This window comes from Danio aesculapii, chromosome 21 (assembly GCF_903798145.1).
Source record: "Danio aesculapii chromosome 21, fDanAes4.1, whole genome shotgun sequence".
NCBI classification, from domain to species: Eukaryota; Metazoa; Chordata; class Actinopteri; order Cypriniformes; family Danionidae; genus Danio; species Danio aesculapii.
The window spans coordinates 27289495-27314608 of NC_079455.1; the positions used below are offsets into that span (position 1 = coordinate 27289495).

Consider the following 25114-nt stretch of genomic DNA (forward strand, 5'->3'; position numbering starts at 1 on the left):
TTACAGGAGTGTAAAGAGTGTCTGTGCTCCACGTCTCACGCCTTCAAATGTGTTCATTACATGTCGGCATCTTCTTCTGAGATGCAAATCATTTATTAAATAAAGAAAAGATTCATGCAGATTCTCCTACTGCAGCAAATTCTGGTTTTACTGTTGATATTTGGCACCAGTTAATCAGGAATTGACGATTTTGTTCTCTGTGACTGTTTAAATGGAAACACTGCTTCATTCGCATGTCTTTTATGCGAAAATTCCCACACGGAATCTGCGCGTGCAGAATTCCGCAGATTTTTAGCCCATCATTGATTCCGTTTATTTACGTGTGTAAATGTGTCTAAACTTATATTCATTCAGTTTTTTAATTAATTTCAGTGATATTATTGACTAATATGAAAAAATTCAAATGATTTATTTACAATACAGTGTGTAAAGTAATATTTTCTGTCTTTTAGCAGATATTTTATATTGCTTTGTTTACCAAATAAAGTGGATCTAATTGGATTTTCATTGTAAACATTAAATAAAAGTGAAAAAGGTTAGTTATGATTCTCCCAAAATCATTCCACATAAATCCGCAGATTTTTAACACAATTCTGCGCAGAAATAGCAAAAAAAATGTCCGCAGATTCCATCTGGCCCTAGTGATAATCCAGTTTTGCTCATAAATTTAATTGCCATTTTTGAATGGAAACATAGCTAATGATGGCAGGATTCTCATTTTTGAGTGAACTATCCATTTAAAATCCAGGCCATGATGAATATTGTATATTGACTGTTTTTAGTGAATTTGTGCAGTGGTCCTGGTCTTACTGTGCCTCAGTCAGCTGTCTGTACCCAGGCTATCTCAGCGAGCTCAAGAGTTGCTCCATCTTCGCTATCTCCACCTCCGGCCCCTTCGGAAGCTCCTGACCCTTCTTCTCCTGCAGAGCCAAAGAGAGAAATGGAGAGAAGGAGATGAGTCACCGCTGCTAGAGAGAGGACTGACCTAGGGGTGCCACTAACAATCACAAACACTTCTCGGTGTGAAGCTCCCATTTAAACGGCTCCATCTCCACTGACGGAGGTAATGAGAAAGGTGTTAGCAAGCCGTTATTTCCTCTCTGTGCTGCGGTGGAACAAAACCGCCAATGTCACCGTCAGAGACTCTAATCTCACATGACATTTGTTTGAGATGATTACACTGACACATTGTTTCCTCCAGGGAGAATAGCCAAAGATCACTATGGTTACTGACCGTACTGATGCTGTAATCAACTAAACCAGACCAGACAAACTTCTCAGCAGAAAAACTCACTTGCACCAATTAAACACTCCACTGTTCCTGTCAATCATTAGACAGATTCATGAGTCTGGTAATCGCTCAGAGAACATCTGCTAAATGTGCTCAGCAGAATGCTAATGTTCAGATATCCACAAAGCTGCAGCGGAGGATTCTTCAATCAGCTCTAATAAGTAGCTCAAGGTTACAGCTATTCATAGAATCCCAACCAGGGAGTGCAGCTAGGGAAATAAATTTGGAAGAGCGAGAAATGTCAATCAAAGGGATTTATAAACAATTCAATTTCACCTCTTTAAAATCAAATGCTGGTTTTTGCCTTTTAGTTTGGCTTAAAAAAAAAAACCTTCAGATAATCTCTATTAGCTTTATTACGTAGCTTGGACAATTCAAACCCTTAAGGCAGGGGTGTCCAAACTCGGTCCTGAAGGGCCGATGTCCTGGAGAGTTTAGCTCCAACCCTAATCAAACACACCTGAATCAGCTAATCAAGCTCTTACTAGACGAGCTCAACTCAGTAGGACACTGGACCTGCAGGACCGAGTTTGGACACCCCTGCCTTAAAGGGACCTAATTTGCAAAATTAACTTATATAAGGAAAGTAATTTTTACATGTAAAAAATTAGTCTATGATACTAAAAAGTCACCTAGTTCATTTTTATAATCCCCAGAAATCATAAATAGTCTTTCCAAATACCCTGGCTATGACCAGTGATAATCACTTAAGTTAACAGAAACCGCTGCAGCAGCTAAAGATTGACTGTGACTACGTTTACATGGACATTAGTAATCTAATTATTTGCCTTAATCTGAATAAGACAATAATATGATTGAGCTTGAATGTTCCCTGGCATGTTCCCTTTTTACACGTTATAGCACATAGATCGATTAACGTCATTGCATTGCGTCACCAGGCTATCCAACGTTTCCTCCGGAGTTTCATGTAATTACGGGTGTTTCATTTTCAATGTTTTGACAGTTTCAATGTTTGCAGTTTGGCAGTTTCACTTTCATTCAGGAACATTTCATTCATGCCACCTTGACAAACTGAGGTATCGGATGTGATTGCGGGTATGAAGTAAGAACTGGTGGAAGAGTGTTGTTATAATTAATTTGGTACCCGCACGCCAAATGGAAACAAATTTGGAATGTGTGTCTGTGGTCCTTTACTGACTCGATATGTGCAGATAATTGTGTTAATAGTGTCAACAAACAGCCGTGTGTGTATGAAATATCCTGTCGCCAACTATGGCGAAAAGTCCTATATGATGGTAATAGTCTGATTAAGATGTTTACATGTCTGCACTTGGCATGGGACGATAACTGTTTTCAAAGTTTACCATGGTTTGGAAAAGTCAAGGTTTTAAAACTGGCAAAATGTTCTGCTATACAGTTCCTACGGTATATGTAAGATTTTTGTTTTTAGGACAAGAGTATCTTTAGCTGAAAAGATCTCCAAAGATGCAGTTTTAAATTGTAAAGAAATCTGTGTTTTTGAAACTAATGAAGACAGCAGAAGTCAATGATTGATTTGAATTATTTAGCCTGATATGTTTACTGCTTCAAAACACTTTAAATGTTTTTCAAAATAACATATATTGTGTTCTACGGGGGAATTTGTTTTTGTTTTTTTACCCAGACATTTAAAAAGAATATATTTCACAATACTGTGAAACCATGATATTTTATCCAAGGTTATCATATCGTCAGAATCATATACCGGCCCATGCCTAGTCTATACTGCACTTCAGTAATGTGAAGTGAACTCCACATGTCTTAATTCGATTTCTGTTTAGTTTGATTATGACTTTAGCCGCATTAAGGTAATCAAAAATCATTGTTTACATGGTGAACTTTTAATCAGAGTATTGTCTTAATCATATTAAAATCTGAGAATTGGTGTCCTTGTAAACACGCGCAGTGTGTACACCCCAACCCCCCCCCCCCCCCCCCCCCATCCCCCCCCCCCCCCCCCCCCAACCCCCCCGCCCGCCCGCCGCCAAAAAAAAAAAAAAAAAAAATTGTGCTCAGCTTATATAAGTACACCACTCACAAATCTATCTTTTAAATTCATAATTTTAATAGGAAGCTTTACAATATTATATTTGTGCAAATACATTAGATTAGGCAGTACAAAAAGCAAAATCTGGAGCTTATCTAACTAAACTTACAATACCGGTCCAAAAACTAGTACACTCAAATTTATTCATTTGTTATAGAAAAATATTAAATACAAATTTAAAAAGAGAAGAAAAAAATCAAGAGAAGAAAAAAAAAGGAAAAATTTTGTTGAAATTTTGTAGGTTGTAATTGTTTTTTTGCAATATTATGCTGAGCGCTGTATGTACCTTTGTAGACTTTTGACATGCGAGCTACAGAGAACACCATCTTTTAATGTTATTTCAGTAGAAAATGTGCTGAAGTGCTGTACATTTGTACAATATATATATATATAATGTCATGCAGAGAATGTACAGATTGTCATGGAGCGAGGACGGCTGAAGTATGCTGAATGGCTGGTCTTTTTTTTTTTAAATGATTGGCATTTTATCACGACATTTGGGACACTATGTAGGCATACAGCTCTATAATATTTCAAATACAGCACAAAATGAGTTCTGAAGTTATGCAAAGTCTCATTTCCTAACGTCTGCAGTAGATGACTGTGAATCAGCAGAAAGTTCTTACGTAAGTGAAGAGGAAGATTTTAATGCGTTTAAAGTGGCTCCCTTGCCAAGAGGACTTTTAATGTTTCTTGTAATTGCGATCGGTGTTGTGTTGTTTATTTGAGAAGTTGCTGACTGTTGAGAATGATATAACTTATAATGAAATAGATGACAAAATAAATCAGCTGCTGAGGTGGCAAACCGAGGGCTCGGGAAAGAAAGTGGACCCGACTGTTCATGCAGTGAATCTAAAAGAGTCAGTAAAAAGAGGACCGGCTACGGGATTAATATGGAAGGCGTGATTGATGAGTCACAGGCACAGAGAGACCGGCTGGAAGTTAAAAAGCATTTTAAAGGCTCACGGGAGGTGAGATGTGTGTCGGTGTCATGTCCCAAGCTTGAAAACCGCTGACCGTTTCTATTGAGTTTGGAACATGCTGTTTTCAGACGCCACCCCATGGGTCCCACAGCTTTAATATATAACTCTAGACAGGTACATGTCTGCTTTCAGCCTGCATTGACGTACACTCACTTTAGCACAACTGGAAACCTGCAAAGGTCAAGCACTTGATCCAAAATCAATGTAATCCTAGTTCTTCATAAAGGTCTGTATTATAGAAGCTGTTGTTGATTCCATTGCTTTGTTATGCTGTTTTGAAATATCTGAAGTAATGCTGTAAATAATGAGCTTGCCGTCTAAAGACTGCTTCACTATTATCTTGTTAAGTGACTTCCCTCGCATCACTAAGTGGTTCCACTAGAGCACCGTGCTTTGATTCTTCTAACAAATGACATATTCAGAATACATTTTTTACATGTAAAGAATCAAAGTAGATTGTACTACAAGTTAATAAATATGGAAACAAATATTCAGTAAACAGAACTTGATGGCTACCAATGCTTTAGAGAGAATGGGTAAATAATGTGTATAATGAAGGTACAGTTTTATGCAAAAGTTTGGGCACCCCTGATGATTTTCAGAATTGCAAGCCATAGCCTGCTGGCCTTTCAGATGAGCAATTTCATTTGAATATATTTCATACCCTAGGGAAAAAGCAACATTTCGGCTCTGACATAACATTTATTTTATCAACAGATGCAGTGCAATTTATATCATAACAAAACAGAAAGGTGTAAAAATTTGGGCACCCCAACAGAATAATACTATTTTTCACTTTTTGCTGAAATAACAGCCTGTATATGCTTTTTATAAGTCCCTAAATGTTTACTGAAGACATTTAGGACCATTCTTCCTTGCAAAATGTCTCCAGTTCAGTCACATTTGATAGGTGCAGAGTGTGAATGACCTTTTTCCAAATCAATCCATAGATTTTCAATGATGTCTGGGGATTGCCATTTTAGAACATTGTATCATGTCTGAGCATGAATTCCTTGGTAGATCTGGAACTGTGGTCTGGGTCATTGTCCTGCTGAAACATCCAACCCTGTCATAACTTTTCTTGACTAATTCCTGAACATTGTTCTTCAGAATATGCTGACATTGAAAGAAATCCATGCCACCTTTAACTCTGACAAGGTTTCCAGTACCTGTGTTTGCTACACATCTCCACAGCATGATAGACCCTCCACTTTTTTAATAGTAGGTGATCTATGGTTAGATGGTGACCATTCTAACCATTATTCGCCTTTGCCTTTCAGAAATTTTTCTTGGCCTACCATATCTTTCCTTCACCAGAACTGTTCCTGTGGCCATCCATTTCCTTACTATATTTCTGACTGTGAAGATAGAGACTTTGTGATAGCTTTTTGCATCCTTCTCCTAAATCATGTTGGTTAATTATCCTAGTTTTTAGGTCAGTAGGAAGTTTTTTTTTAGGTTCCCATGTTGCTACTTTCTAGTTCACAATAAAGAGAAGCACAACTAGCAATCAGCTATCTTAAATATCCTTTGTTGTGATTGGTTGCACCTGTGTTGGGATTGTTAAGGTTCACTGAGTCATTCAAATCAATTTTGTGTTGTAATCAATCAGCATTACAGTAAGTGAATACAGGTTTTGAAATCCACACAAAAAGAGGGAGCCCAAACTTTTGCACAGCCTATTTTTCAGTTTCAATTTAACTTCACACATCTCAATACTGCTACACTGCGTATTTCTGTCTGAAAAACATAACATCATCTAGCTTTCACTAGAAACCAAATGGCATTTCACAGTGATCTCTTATGAAGAAAGAGCACAATAATATGCGGCCACAGAGGGGTCCCCAAACTTCTGCATAAAACTGTATTACCATTTGTAAATTGGTAGGAAACAGAGTAGTTTGTCTGAACAATGGAAAAACTGATTGCAAAAAAAGCATGATTTTTGCAGTAAAAAGAACATGACATTTTTTAATAGCCTCATTTAATATCCTCATCAGTAAAACCATTGAGTTTTATTGTCTTTGAGTCCATTCAGCTGACCGGGAGCACTTTAGCTTAGCTTAGCATAGATCACTGAATCAGATTAGACCATTAGCATCTCACTAAAAATTATTAAAGAGCCATGGTAAAGCAGCAAATTCCTTAATTATTTCGTCGGAATGAAAGCCTAGTTCCTAGCCAAATTAGCCTGGGAAATACCAACTTTTAATTTTACATCTGTCTTAGTACATGACGATGTAACTACAGAAGAGTCAAGCCTTAAAAAATAGCAGAATGATCAAAACTCTTCTGTAATTTTTGAGCAAGATGCTAATGGTTTAATCCGTTTTAATTGAATAATAAACTTTAACTGCATAACTCCAGGGCAGTTGTCTAGGGGAACCTATTTTTTTTAAAAAAAGTGGACTGTTCCTTTAAATTCTGTGCAAAAACTCACACCTTTTTAATGAATATAAGGTGCAAACACCCCACTCGATGAGGCAAACCAGGAAGCTATGTTAGTTTTAAATTGATTAGCCACTGCATCAGGAGAGTAAGTGTGCTCTTTCAGAGATAATAATGACATTAGATTGTGGAACGCTTGTGATTAATGACTTGAGGAGACAGTGAATGTGTTGCATTGCTGACTCTCATCAGTCATATTAAAACCCATTACACTACAGCAGTTTTCTTCTTCTCCTTCTCTCTAAGGTAAACAGCCACAGCTGCAATAACACAGCTTCTTGCTAATCAAAAGCATTAGTGGACACAGTGGCTCAACCTGTGACACTATGCGTCATAAGATTCAGTCAATCAGATATAATGACTATCACCAACATAATGTGTCCACACTGAGCAATGGCATCCACTGAGATCTCCAAACAACAACTTCACCATTTCACAAGTCCAGCTGTAAAAGACAGCAACTTGTCTGTGAGGCCAAGAGGTTTTAATTATGTGCTGCCATTGTTATTTACTACCTGACCGTAAACGAAGGGCTTGATACATAATCAATCAGTGGGCTGGTTTCTCAAGATGCAGAAAGAAAAGTTTAATACTGATTGCCATTAACAAGATTAACAAAAGGAAAACCTTATAAAGCACTGACTAATTCAAATCATGTGAATAGATATTAAGAAAAATAAAGCATGCATAACAGGGTTTCTGCGGGGTCTTAAAAAGTCTCAGAATGTCTTCATGGTTTACGATACGTTCATTCGTCAATTGCAGGGCACCCCACCAAAATTCATCCCGCCACGGCAACATTACAGCTTCTCATTCAAAACATTTAGTCGTTTTTTTAAAATAGTGGGTTATAATCGCACCAAAACGCATTAAAAAGTAAGTGAATTATAACAGAGCAAACTTTTCTGTAATCGTAGTAGTGCTGTGCGTCATTTGTTTAACCCTTTAAGGTGATGTGCTGACAAACTGACTGATAGGGCTGTGTGATGCATGAGGCTACCAAACACGACGTAGCTTTTAGTTAAGCTGTACAGTTTCCATAATTATATTTTATTTATAGATAAAAGTCTGTGGCTCTGCATACAATGACTTTATCTTGCTGGAGTTTATAGCCATTTCACTTTACTTCAGGACGCATTAATGCTGCTCTGTAGGTCTATTGGAGACATTCATAAATATTCATAGCAAATCTAATAAATGTTGGAAACATACTCGTTTCATAAACGCGCAAAATCGCACTTCAGCAGCTTTATTTGAGAGCGCACAAGAAAATCTGCACTTGAGCAGCGTGTATTTGAGGGCGTGCAAGAAGTTTTGTGCACGAGCAGAGGAAATTGGTGCTCGAGCACAGAGATTGACATGCTCGTAGGCTATTACACGAATGCGATCTCGACTTAATACTGCACTCAATGAAATAACGCCACATGTATTTGGTAGATCTGTGTAAAATGCCCAACAGAGTCTGCCGCCACAGCTGGAAAACATCCTAGAGGAAACACTGGTCTTAATTCCAAAATCCAAATTTTAGGCCTTAAAAGGGCTTAAATCTACTGAAATAGTGTTGTAGGTCATAAATCTTTTTTAAACGGGTCTTAATTTTCCCTTGTTCATGTATTGCTACCCAATCTGGCCAAAACCCATACAATCACCAACAATCCATCTCAATACAACTTTAAACTTTTATTTGAAAAGGTAATTTTTAACTATTTATCATAATGATTTAATTATTTTCCTTACAATAACATTTGTTTAAAGTGCTTCATGTATTTACTGCTGGAGGACCAACCTGGACAGATTGTTGTGTGTAGATTCATTTTATTATAGTTTTTAAAACTTTTAAAACATTTGTTCATTATTTTTATGTTCATAAGTTTATGTTGAAAAAAAAGTGTATGGATACAAGTAGAGCTTGCTTGTTTATACACACTATTTAAAATATTTTGCTAAGAAAGATCTAAAATATTTTAATTGGTTATTATTAATTTATTATTGTATTATTAAATGTGTTAAATTATAATAAATTGTTTGATTGGGCAAATGAAAATCTTTTCCATCTAAGCCATTTGAAAAATTCCTTAGCCCTTTATGAGTCTAAAATTTCACTCAAAATGGTTTAAAAATGTCTTTAAACCTGCAAAAAAAAACCTGCATAAGGATGCTACAGTGTTTTACAGTGAATTTTAAAAAGTCTTCTTTCAAAACATTATAGGCAATTATTCAGTCATGCCATGCAACTGATGAATCACAAAACTTTACAAAATTGATTAACTGATTTGAAGTATATGAAAATTGTACAAAATAAATGGGTACAAAATTGTGAAATAATCACTGTGTATTAAAAAATCTACATTCACTAAAGCTAAAGCTTCCTTTTGATGGTTGGTGAGATTATTTTGTTGCAATTTATGCTAACAGATGGGTTCAACAAAAGCATATGCAATCAATTAACAATCTCATAGCTCATAACTGTCTTTAAAGGTTTAGCAGTTGTGTTGAAATGAAATGTTTTTCATTTTTCCTTTCAGAAGCACACTGACACAGTGTACATTTAAAATCTCTAATTCAGCCAGTGCTGCTAGTGCTACTGGTTTTAGGCCATCAAATTAATAACTGTAAATGGACAAAAGCTAGCATTACCAGATACAAAAAACCCATTGAGATCAAGATCACATTTACAAGGGTGGCCTGGCCAAGAGGTCCGCAGCACACAACTTATGTAAAATAATAATAAATAAAAAGTAAAGATAATTGAAAATACAGTTTAGTTATGAAGCTATACCACATTACAATATATTAAAAAATCTATTTCGGTAGTAAAACCCAAGCTAACTCTCAATTTGCTAACCAAATTTGCTACATTTGCCACCATTTCGCCCCTTCAGAATTAGTATGCGAACCTAAATTGTACACAAAATTTGACACTTTGGAAGAACTTCAAGTTCCTTCAGTCTTGTCATTTGTTACTCAGCATCAGCTTCTTCTGAACGCACATTTCCACTGCTTTATGTCTTAAAATGATTGTTTTAATATGCAGAAAGAAAAATCCCATTTACATTCAATATTCTACGTTAATGTGTTAGCAAGACATTTTCATCCAGTGTCACTTAGCTAAATTGAGGCGTTCGATAACTGACAACAAATGCAGTGGGATCTGTGTGCTGTAAATTCGCAAAGATGCCGATGCAGCAGTGGAACACATGAAGTATGGAGCAGCTCAGTGGCTGAAACAGTGCTGATCAATGAAGCATGTGATTTTACTGGAGGCCTGTACAGAACAGAAGTACATCTCTCACCTTAGGCTTCTTGCGGAGGTTGGGTGAGAGCTTGAGGCTGATGACACGGCCGCGGTCGTCGCCCACGATGATGATGGGATGGACAGGGTTGAATTCAATATGCAAAAGCCTGGTCTTCTTGGACACTACTTTTTGCTGGCAAAGAGCCTCATATTTGTTGATGCTGAGGTCAAACACGTGAACCTGAGAGAGAAAAGAAGTTTTAGTCAGTCATTATTCTGTTTTGCAGAAGTTTTGATGTTTTCAGTGTAAAGGAGACTTTAGCCCCACTGTAATGTCTTCTTCTGCTTTGTCTCTGAGTGTTAGTAAGCCTAAGATTCATTTGTGTTTGTATCTTTGTGCACTTGCATTTCAATATATTCAAATGTATGAGCACAAGAATGCATGTGACTGTGGAGGTGTAGGAATTCAGACCATCTGCTAGCGAGGATTGTATCATTTTAGAAATCTACAGCAAGTTTGTATGCAGTATGTATTTTAGTACAGATCAACTTAACACACCTTATAACAGTCTTATGCAAAAGTGTGGGCACCCCTGATAATTTTCATAATTGCAAGCCATAGCCTGCTGGCCTTTTAGATCAGCAATTTCATTTAGATTTGTGTTATTCCCTTGGGAAAAAGCAACATTTCGATTGTGACATAACATTTATTTAATCAACAGGTGCAATGCAAATTAAGTCTAAACAAAACCGGACAGGTGCAAAAATTTGGGCACCCCTACAGAATAATGACATCAGTCTTAAAGCGAGTGAAAAGGCGTACAGCCACCTTTTGCTGAAATTACAGCCTGTAGATGCTACAGCCAAGGATAAGTTCCTGAATTCTTGCTGAAGGCATTTTGGGCCATTCTTCTTTCTCCAGTTCAATTTCTCCAGTTCAGTCAGGTTTGATGGGTGCCAAGCGTGAACGACCCTTTTTAAATAAATCCATATATATTTTTTATTGATGTTCAAGTCTGGGGACTGGGATGGCCATTCCTTGGTAGATTTGGAACTGTGGTTTGAGTCATTGTCCTGCCGAAACATCCAACGCTGTCATAACTTTAGCTTCTAGACTGATTTCTTGTTCTGGTTGTGGCATCTGTCCACGGTATATTTTTCCAAAATGATTCAAGCTTGTCCAGATGAGCCTTACCTCAAATGACTCTTCTCATTGCCAGAATGCAGAAAAGGCTTCATCTGCATCACCTTCCATTAAGCTGTTCTTTGTGAAGAATGCACTGGACTGTGGAACGATGTACAATGACATTATTAGCAGCAAGATGTTCCTGGTGCTCTTTGAAGGTGGTCTGTGGTTTGTCTGTTACCATTCTAAACATTGTTCGCCTTTGCCTTTCAGATATTTTTCTTGGTCTAGCACATCTTTTCTTCAACAGAACTGTTCCTGTGACCTTCCATTTTCTTACTATATTTCTGACTGTGGAGATAGAGACTTTAAATCTTTGTCATAGCGTTTGCCATCCTTCTCCTAATTCATGTTGATGAATTATCCTAGTTTTTAGGTCACTATGGAGTTCTTTTGAGGTTCCCATGTTGCTACTTTCTGGTTCACAATAAGGAGAAGCACAACTAGCAATCATCTATCTTAAATATCCTTTATCGTGATTGGTTGCACCTGTGTTGGGATTGTTAAGGTTCACTGAGTCATTTAAATCAATTTTGTGTTGTAATCAATCAGCATTACAGTAAGTGACTACAGGTTTTGAAATACACACTAAAAAGGGTGCCCAAACATTTGCATAGCCTTTTTTAGTTTCAATTTAATTTTCAATTTAATATAATTAATCTTAATACTGCTACACTGCAGATATCTGTCTGAAAAACATGACATTATCTAGCTTTCCCTAGAAACCAAATGGCATTTCACTGTGATCTTCTCTTCTAAGGAAAAAGCATATTATTGTGCATCCACAGAGGGGTGCCCAAATTTTTGCATAAAACTGTATATATACAGTTTGTGGATAATTTGAATTGTGTTTAAGTGCCTGTCAGAAACACAGATTAAGAATGAGTCTCTCTGAGAATGACAGAGCCCAGGGCGACAGATTTTCAGTTTGTGGATGACAGTATTTCATCTACTGCATTCAGTCGGAAAAATCCAAATGATACAGCAGGAGAGAGGAGTGAGGGATGGGTGATTATAATTCCCATCATCCTCATTGTCATTCATGCTGCCCACCTAAGCATGGTCTCTGCTTTGACAGATGAAAGACAGAGATGGAAGATGGGAGACACAGGATACAGGCTTGGATAGTCATTAGTAAATATTTGTCAAGCAGCACGGCTCATAATTAGTCAGCGAGTGTGAATCTATCTTAACAGACCGATGATATTCTGGGCAGCTGACGCAGCGATGCACCACGTCAGGACTAATGATGCCATCTGTAACTGCAGGAGTAACACCACATGTAACACAACATCTTTAGAGCTCAAAAGCTTGACGGAAGGAAGTCCCTTTAATTAGGATTAGCAATTGAGCAGTTTTGTCTATCTGCTTTTATTTTTGTGGGTTTGTCTGCAATGAATTTCTTCGTGGCATTTAGAAATAGCTGAGGCAGCCAAGCTGGCAGCAGAGAGAGACCTGGACACAATCCAACCAATTGGAGTGCAATACTGGTACACATCAAATCACGTTGTGTCCCCCGTTTACTGAGATACTAAAGCAAGCCACATTGAGTATGGTGATCTTTATGGTTGATGTCAGACAATTTTTCAAGACATTTATAACGAGCTTTGTGCAATCAGGAAATCACGTCATGTCATTTGTGATATACTAAGATTTTCACATAACCATATCTAGGATTTTCAGAGAATGATCCTAGAAATATTGCCAGTGATCCCAGCTCTGTTCTGATCCACATGGTTCCCACTCAAAGCAAAACAATAAATTACCAGATTGTCTATAAATTCCACTGTCTAAAAAGACATTTCCATGACTGAAAACAGCCCATAGTTGTGCTTTGCATATTAAAATGGTTTTAGCTTGAATATAATTTTGCAGCACTTTAATAGCCACTATAATGACATGGATAATTTACCGCAAATCTAGGGTACTTACAATTTTTGTGGCTACTATGTGCTCTCTTTAAAAGCTCCTAAAATGTATATTATCCTGAGATGTCAGACTTAGTTAAGAGATAAAGTGTGGTGACTGCATTTGACTTAAAGAGCACCTATGATAATAATCAACTTTTGTAAGCTGTATAGACAGAACTTTGTGTAGTTATAGTGTGTCCACTGTCATACTGGAGTGATAGAAACATAAGTCTCTTTTTTTTTATTTCTTTTTAGGATCCAAATTCCTCCCATTTTGAGGCCCACGACAACGTGACGTAGGAGTGCGGTTTTCCCGCCCACCGAATTGATTGACAGACGCGTATTAACATGTCTCCGTAGTTATGAGTATAATCATATCAACAAGACAGGACGTGTGCAGTAACTGGGATTAAAAGATCTGTTCAGCTCTCTCTACAGTTACGAAAGAAGACGCTTCAATCCTGGTTTGTGGACTTTGATCTGTCCACAAACACAAACCGTCCACAGATTTGTTTTGTACATTAGCATAACTGATATCTATACAGCAGTGGATATTAACGTGTATCCTGTCACATTTGCAGTGCAAAAACAGTGCAAAGGCTTAACCTGTGCGTGCGTGCGTGCGTGCGTGCGTGTGTGTAACGACATTATGTGTGACTCATCATTGCAGAAAGGCTCAATTTAACTTCACACCAAATTTAACAAATAATCATTGGGAAAAATCTTACTGTAGTAAGGGAGATCTGTTTCACTGTTGTCTGTCACTGTGCTGTTTGTCTATGTGAAGGCTACGTCTTTGACAGGCACGTGGGAATGGTGGGCGAGGAGAACCAGCTCATTCGCATTAAAGGCACAGGCTACAAAAACAGCTACAATGTTCCAGATTTATTTAATGTTCCAGAATAAACAGCTCAAATTTTCCAGATTTAAAAAGGTAATAATAAATAATCTGATGTGTATATTGAGCTAAAACTTTACAGACACATTCTGGAGACACAAAAGATTTCTATTAATTATTGAAAAAAGATTAAAATAGGTGCCCTTTACAGACAATTGATTATCGGATGAAAGGAATAAAATGGAGCTAGAAATGGGCTAATCTTAACACCAGACATGAACCAATTTAATAAAAAATGGAATAGAAAGCATTCCATTTTATGAAAAATTAATGCTAAAATTGAGAGCGGCAAAAAAATCCCTGATATTCCATGATTTGTACAAAAATATTGACTTTAAATTTCTGGAATATACCTTTTAAAACTCCATCATATTTCAGAAATTCACTGACCCTGTGGGAACCCTAGTTCCAGTTCAAAAATACCTTGTTGATGCTAGAAGTGAAGGTTTGAGCTGATAGAAAGGCAACTCAAAATACAGTGCTTACAGAAGAGCATCTCTGAAAATGCAACAGGTCAAACCTTGAAGCAGATGAACTACAGCAACAGAAGAACACTCCTGTCAACTGAGAACAGCAAACTGAGGCTTCAATTCACACAGGCTCAAACAATCGACAGCAGAAAATTGGAAGTAAGTTGCCTTTCTGTAGTGACATTTGTAAAAAGAATCTAAAGAGTTGTTTGGTTTTGTTAGAGAATAGAGTGTGGTCTTTATTGGATCACACTGTAATGGTTTCCTGTAAAGAGCAGGTGTAATTTAGCTTGTCAGAGTTACGGTGTTAGCAAATAACAGCAATAGCTGCCACTGCACGACAGTTCAAACTGACTGAAACTGCAAGACTGACAGGTGATGCCTAAAGCAGCCTTAGACAAGTGCTTGAGACCAGCTGTGTGATTTGAAACTAATCTCTAACGACGGGCCACAGGATGGATGTCATAGCTCTTGACTTGAGGAGAAAGTGAGTTTGTATTTGTGTGTGTGTGTGTGTGTGTGTGTTTCTGCAGCTTACAGGTGCAATCAAACACTGCTGGAAAGACGTCCTGCTGTCTGGCAGCTACTGTGTTTCATTAGCAATCATTACACTGTTCATAAGGGTGTATGTGTGTGTGTCTATTTGTGGCTTTGTGCATGTGTGTTTAAATATATGGTGTGTGTGAATCATACTCCAAAACATACACCAAGGTTGATTGTTGACTTTCATGCACAAAAGACAATTAGTGGACTGTGTGTCATGACAGTTGCTATGTTTAATGCAGCCGCGAGCAGCAGCTCTTGATTGTTTACTCGCTGAAGCTCAGAGCGCCTGCTGAAATAGGTTGTAGCTGGAGGAGGTGTTGTTGAAAGGACCGTTCAATAATTATTATAATTACGAAAATGAGTTTGAAAAATGTATGGATGGATAATTATTACTTTTTGTTATTATTATGAAAATAGACTTTGAAGCCACTTCCTTAAAGAGAAAGAAGAGTAAAAATCTGTTTACCTTTCCATCAGCAGTGACAGCAGCAAACACAGTGGAGGAATATGGAGACCAGGCTACATCCGTCACAGAGGATTTCAGCTCAAAGGTGAATACTGCAGAGCTTTGAGAGACACACATTGTATACTTGTATATTAGTATTATTTCATTCAAAACATCTAATCTGGGCACTTCCATGTTTTCTCTTTATCGTCACATTTAATATATTTTCTGAGGTAGAGTAAGAACATTGAAAACAATACACATTTAATCCCTGCAACATCTTGCCCAAAACTGTAAACATAACATGATTTTACAAGCTCAGGCAGAACTTAAAACTGTTTTCAGTTAAAAGCATGGTTTTATGTAATTACAACTCATTACACGAACACATTTCTTATTTTGCCGTTACAGATCCGTCAATTTTTTTAAGGAGGTAAAGCTACAAGGCAGGAAACCAACTCTGCAGAGAGATCTACCTTATAAGACCTGTTGCAAAGCACAAGAGCTCTCTGCTGGCGGTGTAAGGATACTGCGTCTATAAACACTACTTAACGCATCACTACTAGCACACACACACACTGAAAATGTCCAGTGACAAATTAATTCATTACTATTTACCCAAGGGTGTCTTTTTTGTAGCATAGAGACAGCCTAATTGATTTGTCAAACAAATGCACTGACAAGCCAATTGTGCTTATTTTAATTGGAAGAGAAATGCATGTAGAAATAAATGAAGATAACCAGAGTTATCGCAGATGTTTTACATCATTTTGTTCATTACTATAATAGTATAAAATGTTCATTTTGTTGATGTGCTCATTTTGTTCATATTTTTTTTAATGCTATGAAATGGACAAGATTAATGTTTAGAAAAGAAAGAGCCAACCCAACACTGGGTGTAGCAAGAGCTGCAACCCAACACTGGGAAAATTCCAATGTTTTGAAATGGTATAAAATGTTGAAATCATGCTAGAATCAGAAAGAAAATCGCATCAAACGGATATTGTTATACTATATTATGGTACACTGTTGGTAAAAAAAAAATGGCAGCTGTGGTTATGGGAATTTTACAGTGAAAAATACAGTAAGTTACTATTTTTCATTGGGTTTTTTTTTTGTCATACACCAATGTTTTGAAGTACTAACATCTACATAACGTAGCAATGTTACAGATAAAAACACAATCATAAGCATGTACAGTATGGATGAGAAAGTCATATGCGAACCAATGCTCATCACAAACAACTTTATGGATTTGTACTGTAGCATCTTTCTTTTTCTTTTTTTTTTTACCTTCAAAATCAATGACATTTTTACAGTGTATATTATGTAATTATTAATTAAAATAAGAACTCACTGAATTAGAACCTAAACACATTCCTCAGCTACATGATTTTTCAAGTACACACTTTATCTGTCCGTTCATAACCATTTTAATATAATTCCTCTCAAGCCCTGCAAGCTGAAGAATAAGTAAGAGTGTGCTTTTTTTAGAACCTGGAAAAGGTTGCTCTGGATATTGCGCTGTAGGAAATGGTGGTCATACTTAATTGTGTGATCCCAAATTTTGACCATCCAGTCCCAGCCACAGGAGATGAAGACATTGGGATGGAAGGGATTCCACCTAACACGGCTGACAGTCATGAAGTGGGCATCATACATCTCTAAGAACTTGCTCGAATAGTATTTGGAGCCCTGTCAAACACAAGCATAGACCCGTTAATGGTTACATTTAGCAAAACAGCACTCTTAATCCTTTTTATAATGCTTCATATTTACTGGAGTTTGTAAATAACATTCGAAGATGCAGACATGTAAACATTCCTCTCAAAAAGATCCACACAATTTGTCTGGTTTTGTTTGCCTCGTGCAGCTTAGGAGAATTGTTTGATGGATCGAATTTCTTGTTCTCTGGGCAGCGCATCATAAACAGAAGGGCTTTGAGTTTAATCTGAGAGATGAATCTAAAGACACAGAGCTCAGAGTCGGCTGTCAGTCTTTAGGGAGACTGGGGCCATTTTTTATCCAGCAGTATGTTTTCTAGCCTTCTGCATTAAATGAGCCTCAAACACAGCTGCACAACATCTTTACAGATATGTCAGAGCAGGGTAGGCTTTGCATTTTGTGTAGTTTACCTTGAATAAGCCTATTACAGCAAGAGAAAATGGGCTACTATACATTTAGTAAAATATGCCTAAAACAGAGCAATTATCCGTCTCATCATGACACTTGGACAGCTTGATGTTGTAAAAGTTAGATGCTTTCCTTGAGTCATTCACGATTCTTGATTAAACAGTTTGTTTTAGGTCAAGAAGCATAGGCAATGTGATAACGTGTGATAGAGCTGTCTGCTTCCAGACGGGCAGGTCTGCTAATATCAGCCAGGAGATAAAAGCATCAATTCTGCAGCATCTGTTTCGCTTTACGGGCTGTTCCATAAGCATGGCACATAGATGCTCATAGATCATTTTGGCACATGCCAAATGCCTGTTTTGATAAGAGGAATTAACAGTGCTGTGTGTATGTGTAGTATACTTAAATGTTTTAACTGGTTTGTGCACAGAAGTGAGCTAAATCTGTCAAAACCATCCTCATTTCTAAATACAGTGTTAAAATTTAATTAAATTAAATTAGGGCAGCATAGTGGCTAAGTGGTTAGCCCTGTCACCTCACAGCAACAAGGTCACTGGTTTAAGTCCCGGCTGGGTCAATTGGCATTTCTATGTGGAGTTTGCATGTTCTCCCTGTGTTCACGTGGGTTTCCTCCGGGTGCTCCGGTTTCCCCCACAGTCCAAAGACATGCACTATAGGTGAATTGAATAAACTAAATTGGCTGTAGTGTATGTGTGTGAATGTAAGAGTGTATGGGTGTTTCCCATACAGTACTGGGTTGCAGCTGGAAGGACAATGGGAGGAAATTAAATTAAATTAATCCTTTAAAAAACTTGTAATAAACGAACAAATGCAGATTGTTTTTTTTTTAATTAGGGAGCTGGTTAAAAATAATTTCTGTAATTTATAAGTAATTGTGCATGCATGCAATGAAAAGTATGCAGGATGTCTTTTTAGATAGATTAGTAAACTTGTGTTTTGTATAATTGGAGGGGTGTTGAAATGAGCATTTAAAAAGAGAGCCTGTGTTTATACGTGAATATGTCATTTAGAACAAAACAAAGTAAAGCACAGCAGCATACAGATGAGAAACAAAACTAAGAGTGGTCTGTCAAAATGAATGGTTTGAATGCTAGTGAACCCCTGGCTGGCGGAATAAAAAGGTAAATAAAGAAAGGGTGAAGGAATATCATTAGCTGATGCTACCTTGTGCTCCTGTGATAGCAGTGCAGACAGTTAATAAGAAGACTTCCTCTCTGTTTGATGGCAAGGATATTATATAAACAGAGACAACCTCCGCAGACACAACAAGATATCACTGCCAGATTCAAACACAAGAATAATACGATGACTCAAGACTGCAGATCTTCAGACAGCAGGATGTTCACAAGGCATGTGTTGATGGATTTTAAGACTGGCCTTTGGGTAAAGTGATCATCTTGGCTGTGAAAGTACATGACTGACCTTGTGAATCTTTCCAGCTTCAGTGCCAACCAGAAAATGGTGGTCCTTTTGTTTATGAAAATCCAAAGATGTTCCAGCTAGATCCATAGGGAAAGTGCTATCAGTGAGTATAATATATATTAATATATTAAAGCATGCAATTATCTACACCTCTGAAAGGTTTATTCACTTTTATAGTACATTATAACTCTTTCTGTCTGATTTCTGTTGTGTGATTTCTGAACAAAATAATTGAAATTGATCAGATCCCTTGAGAAGCATACATGACAATAAACCTGACCATTAAAAGCATAATTTGTGTTGAATCGCAATAGAATCTCTTCAATAAATCACAATAAATCATAATCCTAGAAACAGCTGAGGCCTAATAAGTACATGAACTTCAGCAGTTAAAACATTTTTACTATCTTTTACTTATCTATAATATATTCATAAATTATAAGCACAGTATTTTTGGTTAAATTATTGGAAATTAATATTTTACGCACCATATTGTAAATATAGTCACAGCTGAAAGGGATAAATGTACAAAACACATCAAAGTGGTTCATACAGTACCTGTTGCAACTACATTCTTAAGGTCATCAGGTACTTTGTCCACTGGTGGGAGCTTAATGATGTCTGTGAAGACTATTTCATGCTGAAATCCAGATGATTGACATTGGTTAACCTCATACAATAATGACTTTCTTTACAATTGACCACTAAATATTTCCTTTTGTACCTTCACCAGAGTCCAAGACACCACTCGTCCATCAGCGGACACAGAGAAGAAGTTGTGATTACTGTCCAAATCATCTTTTTGCCACTTCACCTGTAACAAACACAATGAACACGCAAAACATAAATAACTTGAATACTACATAAAAATCTGTTTCATTTGAAGTACACTATTATATATATATATTTTTTTTAATGAGGTTTGTAAAATATTTTATTGTAGAAAGAAAGCTCTATGCTTTTGGTTGCATTTATTCTATAAAAAATATGGCAAAATGTTTATACTGTTAAACATTTTTATACTGTATGTAAATAGCTATTAATAGAATTACTTAAATTTTCCATGTTACATTATTTTTCTTTTACATAACTATATCTAGTATAGTTCACTCAAAACTGAAAATTCTGACTCACCCCTCACTCATCACAAACCTGTTTGAGTTCTTGTTTTTGTTCTTTTGAACAAAAAAGGAAGATATTTTGAAACCACTGGAGACTGAGTAAATTGTAAGTACATTTTCATTTTAGTGTGAACTAAATCATTCTAGCTAAATCATTTTAATATGCTGATTTGGATATCAAGAATCATTTCTCATCATAATCGATGTTGGAAACACTTAGTTGTGAAACTACGTATTTTTTCTCAAATTGTTTATTTTATTTATTTTATTTTATACATAAAACAAATGATGTTTAACAGAGCAAGGACATTTTCACAGTTTGTCAGACAATATTTTTTCTTCTGGAGAATTATTATTTGTTTTATTATAAGCTAGAATAAAAGAAGGTTTTATTTTTTAAAAAGCAGGTCAAAATTATTAGCCCCTTTAAGCTATATATTTTTTCAATTTTTTCTACAGAACAAACCCTCGTTATACAATAACTTGCCTAATTACCCTAACCTGCCTAGTTAACCTAATTAACCTTTAAATGTCACTTTAAGCTGTATGGAAGTGTGTTGAAAAATATCTAGCAAAATATTATTTACTGTCATTAGGGCAAAGATAAAACAAATCAGTTATTAGAGATGAGTTATTAAAACTATTATGTTCAGAAATGGGTTGATTAAAATAAATAAACGAGGGGGGGGGGTAATAATTCTGACTTCAACTGTGTGTGTGTGTGTGTGTGTGTGTGTGTGTGTGTGTGTATATATATATATATATATATATATATATATATATATATATATATATATATAGATAGATAGATAGATAGATAGATAGATAGATAGATAGATAGATAGATAGATAGATAGATAGATAGATAGATAGATAGATAGATAGATAGATAGATAGGGCTCAGCATATATAAGTACACTCCTTACAAATCTGTTTTAAATTCATGTTTTTAATAGGAAGCTGTACAATATTATATTTGTGCATATACATTAGTTTAGTTAGTACTGAAGCCAGATCTGGAGCTTATCTAATAAAATAACTTATGATAACGGTCCAAAAACTAGTACACCTAAATGTATATGTCATAGAAAAATATTAAATACAAATTTAAAAAAGAGGAAAAATCAAGAGAAGAAAAATTTATTTGAAATTTTGTAGGTTGTAATTTTTTTGCAATATTTTGCTTGAATTGAATTGAATAAAAATATCTGTTTAATAAATCTATTTTGTTTAAATGCATTAAAATAAATCATCATGGTCACATCGTCACCCATACCTGCCACACAGCGCCTGTGTGTTTCCCAGAGCTGGCTATGCTGTTATAAACGGGCTGCTCGCTCTTTTTCCTCAGGTCATAAACGGACACACAGCCATCATATAAACCCACAGCCACCAGGTAGGACAGCTGTTCATGAATATCCACGCACATTACACCTGATTCTGTGTTGAAGATGAATTCAGGAAAGCTGGGATTTTTTAGGGTGTAAAAGAGAAGCATGCCACGCTCCTGTTGAGTAAATTCATCTAGAGGGGTAAGATGAATCACATTGTTAGAATCATAAACTGTGGTCATTGTTAGAATGAACTTACAAGCAATTCCATATATATATAGTTTTCTTTCATAGTAAATTTAGCAATTTAGCATGGCACATAGATGCTTATTTCTATCATTTAGGCACATGCCAAATGCCGGTTTTGAAAGGAGAAATTAACAGTGCTGTGTGTCTGTGTATATAATTAATCATATAGACAGGTTTGTGCCCAGAAGTGAGCTAAATCTGACAAAATCATATTTGGAGACATCATTATTTAAAAAAAAAAAAAAACTATATAAAAGTCTATGTAAATAGTCTCTATTTTAGAGGAATGAACCGCCAACTTATCCAGCATATGTTTTACACAGCAGATGCCCTTCCAGTAGCAACCCAATACTGGAAAACACCCATACACACTCATTCATACACACACACACACACACACACACACACACACACACACACACACACACACACACACACTCATACACTACGGCCAATTTAGTTTATCCAATTCACCTATAGTGCATGTCTTTGGACTGTGGGGGAAAGAGGAAACCCACACTAACATGGGGAGAACATACAAACTCCACACAGACTCGAACCAGCAACCTACTTGCTGTGAGATGACAATGCTAACCACTGAGCCACCGTGCTGCCCCTAGGTTAGTATATATAATTAAGTGTACATGCAAACAATAGAAGTGTAAAGAATGTATATTTAGATAGCCAAGTAAATCTGTGTGTGTTTTTGTATAAGTTAACAAGTGTCAGACTGAAAATTAAAAAAAAAAGAGCCTGTGTTTGCATGAGATATCTGTAATTAAGAACAAAACAAATCAGGCAAAGCACAGCATACAGATGAGAAACTAAACCATGAGTGGCCTGTCAAAATTAATAGATTGAATGGTAGTCAGCCCAATTCTGGCAGAATAAAAGAAGGAGGGAATGTCACTAGCTGATGCCGCCCTGTGTTCTTGAGATAGATGTGCACACACAGACAGTTAAAAAGATGTATAAAGTTTTCTTTGAGAGTAAATATAGTAAACTTACACGACCCAAGACCAACAGCAAACAAATCACTGTATATATGATTCCTAGAAATACACAAGTGTGATTGTCATTATTATTTACTCAAAGAAAGTAAATAAATGTATTTTACTGTAGTCCAGTGTGAGACTCACCAGCAGAGGGCAGTCACAGACAGACCTTTAGCTTTATCATACTGGAATTTCCACAGTGGGAGAAGAGTCCCCTTCTCTCCTCGAAATTCATCTGCTGCATCCTCAAAGTACATGAAATCTGAGGTTTGGAAATAAAGGTGGTTACACATCTTTTTGATGAAAAAGAGCAAAAATTGATCATTTTGGCAAAAAATTACCTTGTGCAACTTCATCAAATATGTTTTGGTTCACCATACGTTCAATGATCTTGGCCGGCTTAGCTAGCTGGGATATGTCATCACTCTATAAGCACATAAGAAGATTTTTTTTTACCATTAACTGCATTAACTTGCTTTCTTTTTTTTTTAACCTAACCCCTTTTGAACTAATTAATTGCACTTTTGTAAATAGGATAATAGTGTCTGGAGTCATTTACAATGTGCACCAGATTTGTTTTCTAGCCACCTGAGTCTCTGCTTGAACCATCTTTTTCTTGTATTTGTCCTCCTCTTTATTTGGGAATTGGCTTTCTTGCTTCTCCTTGCTTTTCTCTCGCCTCTGAAGTTCCTCTACATAAAAGTCATAGATCTCCCACTGTAGAAAGAGTACAGTTTCCTAACATCGTACATATATTCCTTATAATCCGAGCATTATGTGGATTAATAGTGCCAAAATGTTAATCAAAATAATTTAAAGAAAAAAGACTAAAATCATCTTACCTGATTGGCTGTAGCTGAGAAGTTTGCACGAGGGGGTGGCTCAGTTTGACAACTAATTTCCTGCAAAACATTGTTTAGTTGAAAAATAAAATGAAATAATGTGGATAAGTCATGAAATGTGCAAAAAACCTACAAAAGCATTTGTGCAATCACTGTCAATTATTGTTTATTTTTAATGAATAATAAATACATGAGATATAAAGGTTCAGTAATGTAATCCATAGATCTTCTCACTCTTGGAAGGTTGTTTAATGTTTGTGAGGCTCTATCAATGAAGTTGAACTGGTTGGTGACTTTCTGTTCTCTCTTTCCAGTTTTGATCGCCACATTTTCTAATCTCTCATCTCCGCCACCATCTTCCCTTTCAGTATGTTTAGCCATCAGTCTTCGCCCTTCATCTGATTCCTTGTGCACAAGATTCCCTTCTAGTTCAAAGTGAATAGCCATCTGATCCACAAAGACAATAGTTTTATAGCAGCCCTCCTGAAAAGACAAATTAGTTTTAGTGATTTAAATCATCCTCATTAAGGAGCATCATTTTGATAAGCTATAGAGTTCTTTTTTTTTTACTTTGAAACTGTATCTGACAACATTCTGAGGAGCATTTGGGTTGTTTGCTGTTAATACTCTGGTAATCTCTTCCTTCAGCTCCTTTTGAACAGAAGACATAGAAAAAATATATATAATCAAAATTAAAAATATAATCATCCCAGCATCATTATAATGTGACAAGATAAATGCAGAGTCAGATCACAGCTTCTATCCAGGTTTACACACTTCTTCAGTTAAGTCCAGCTGGTCTGGAGGCTTCACAAGGGTTTTTCCTTGCATCCATTCTTCTCCGTCAGCTGTGTCTATCCCTTCCTCTTCATCCTATGTGACAAAAAATGCCTTTTGAAATATCTGACAAAGAATTAATTAATTATGAATATGAAAAGTCGTGTTGAACGCTAACATTACCTTCTTCTTTCCAGTAGTTTTGACACCTTTTACCACAGGAGCCTTTGGCTGGATGTTAACAGGAGCCTTAATTGAGAAAATAAGAATACTTGCCAGCAGTGCATTACAATCATTAGGTAAATTAATGTTCGTTAAATTAACATTGGCTAATCAGAAAGCAAAAGTCACTAAAACCATAGGTGCCAAAACGTGTTAGATAACGTTAGTTAGAAATTATTAATTTACGATTGTATTAATTCTGCGTTCGTTCTAATGTTATTTACATACCTGTTTACTTTTCACTGTCCCAACTTTATAAGAAACTGACATTTTAACGCTTTGAAAAAAACGTTAATGCAACTTTCTTTGAGTGTCTCCTCTCTTTGCAACTGCTCTCACAGTGTTTGTGCGTTTTAGACGTTGTCATGGCAGCGGCACCCGTCGGACTGGCGAGACATTACCGCGCATGCGCGTGGTTGGAGTCCCTCACCTGTTCCTCCTCGCTGCACAATATATATAAAGACATGTTTTGTGTTGGGAAAAGTAACTTCTGCTCACGCTAATTTAAATTTAGTTAACCTTAACGTTTTGTGAAAACAAAT

The 25114-nt window shown here is 36.4% G+C and overlaps 1 protein-coding gene across 1 annotated transcript; it reads right to left on the bottom strand.

The window, feature by feature from the left end:
* Positions 1 to 558: 558 nt before the first annotated feature.
* Positions 559 to 24992, bottom strand: dnai1.2 (dynein, axonemal, intermediate chain 1, paralog 2). Its single transcript, XM_056446580.1, has 18 exons — positions 24801 to 24992; positions 24534 to 24599; positions 24351 to 24446; positions 24144 to 24224; positions 23808 to 24056; positions 23574 to 23633; positions 23320 to 23448; positions 23073 to 23157; positions 22876 to 22993; positions 22745 to 22788; positions 21433 to 21680; positions 19760 to 19849; positions 19594 to 19675; positions 19036 to 19112; positions 17006 to 17154; positions 15481 to 15580; positions 10063 to 10245; positions 559 to 920 (listed from the first exon to the last, which is right to left on the bottom strand). The coding sequence occupies exons 1-18, from the start codon at positions 24840 to 24842 to the stop codon at positions 840 to 842; spliced, it is 1980 nt and encodes a 659-aa protein (XP_056302555.1). The 5' UTR covers positions 24843 to 24992; the 3' UTR covers positions 559 to 839.
* Between the last annotated feature and the right edge of the window lie 122 nt (positions 24993 to 25114).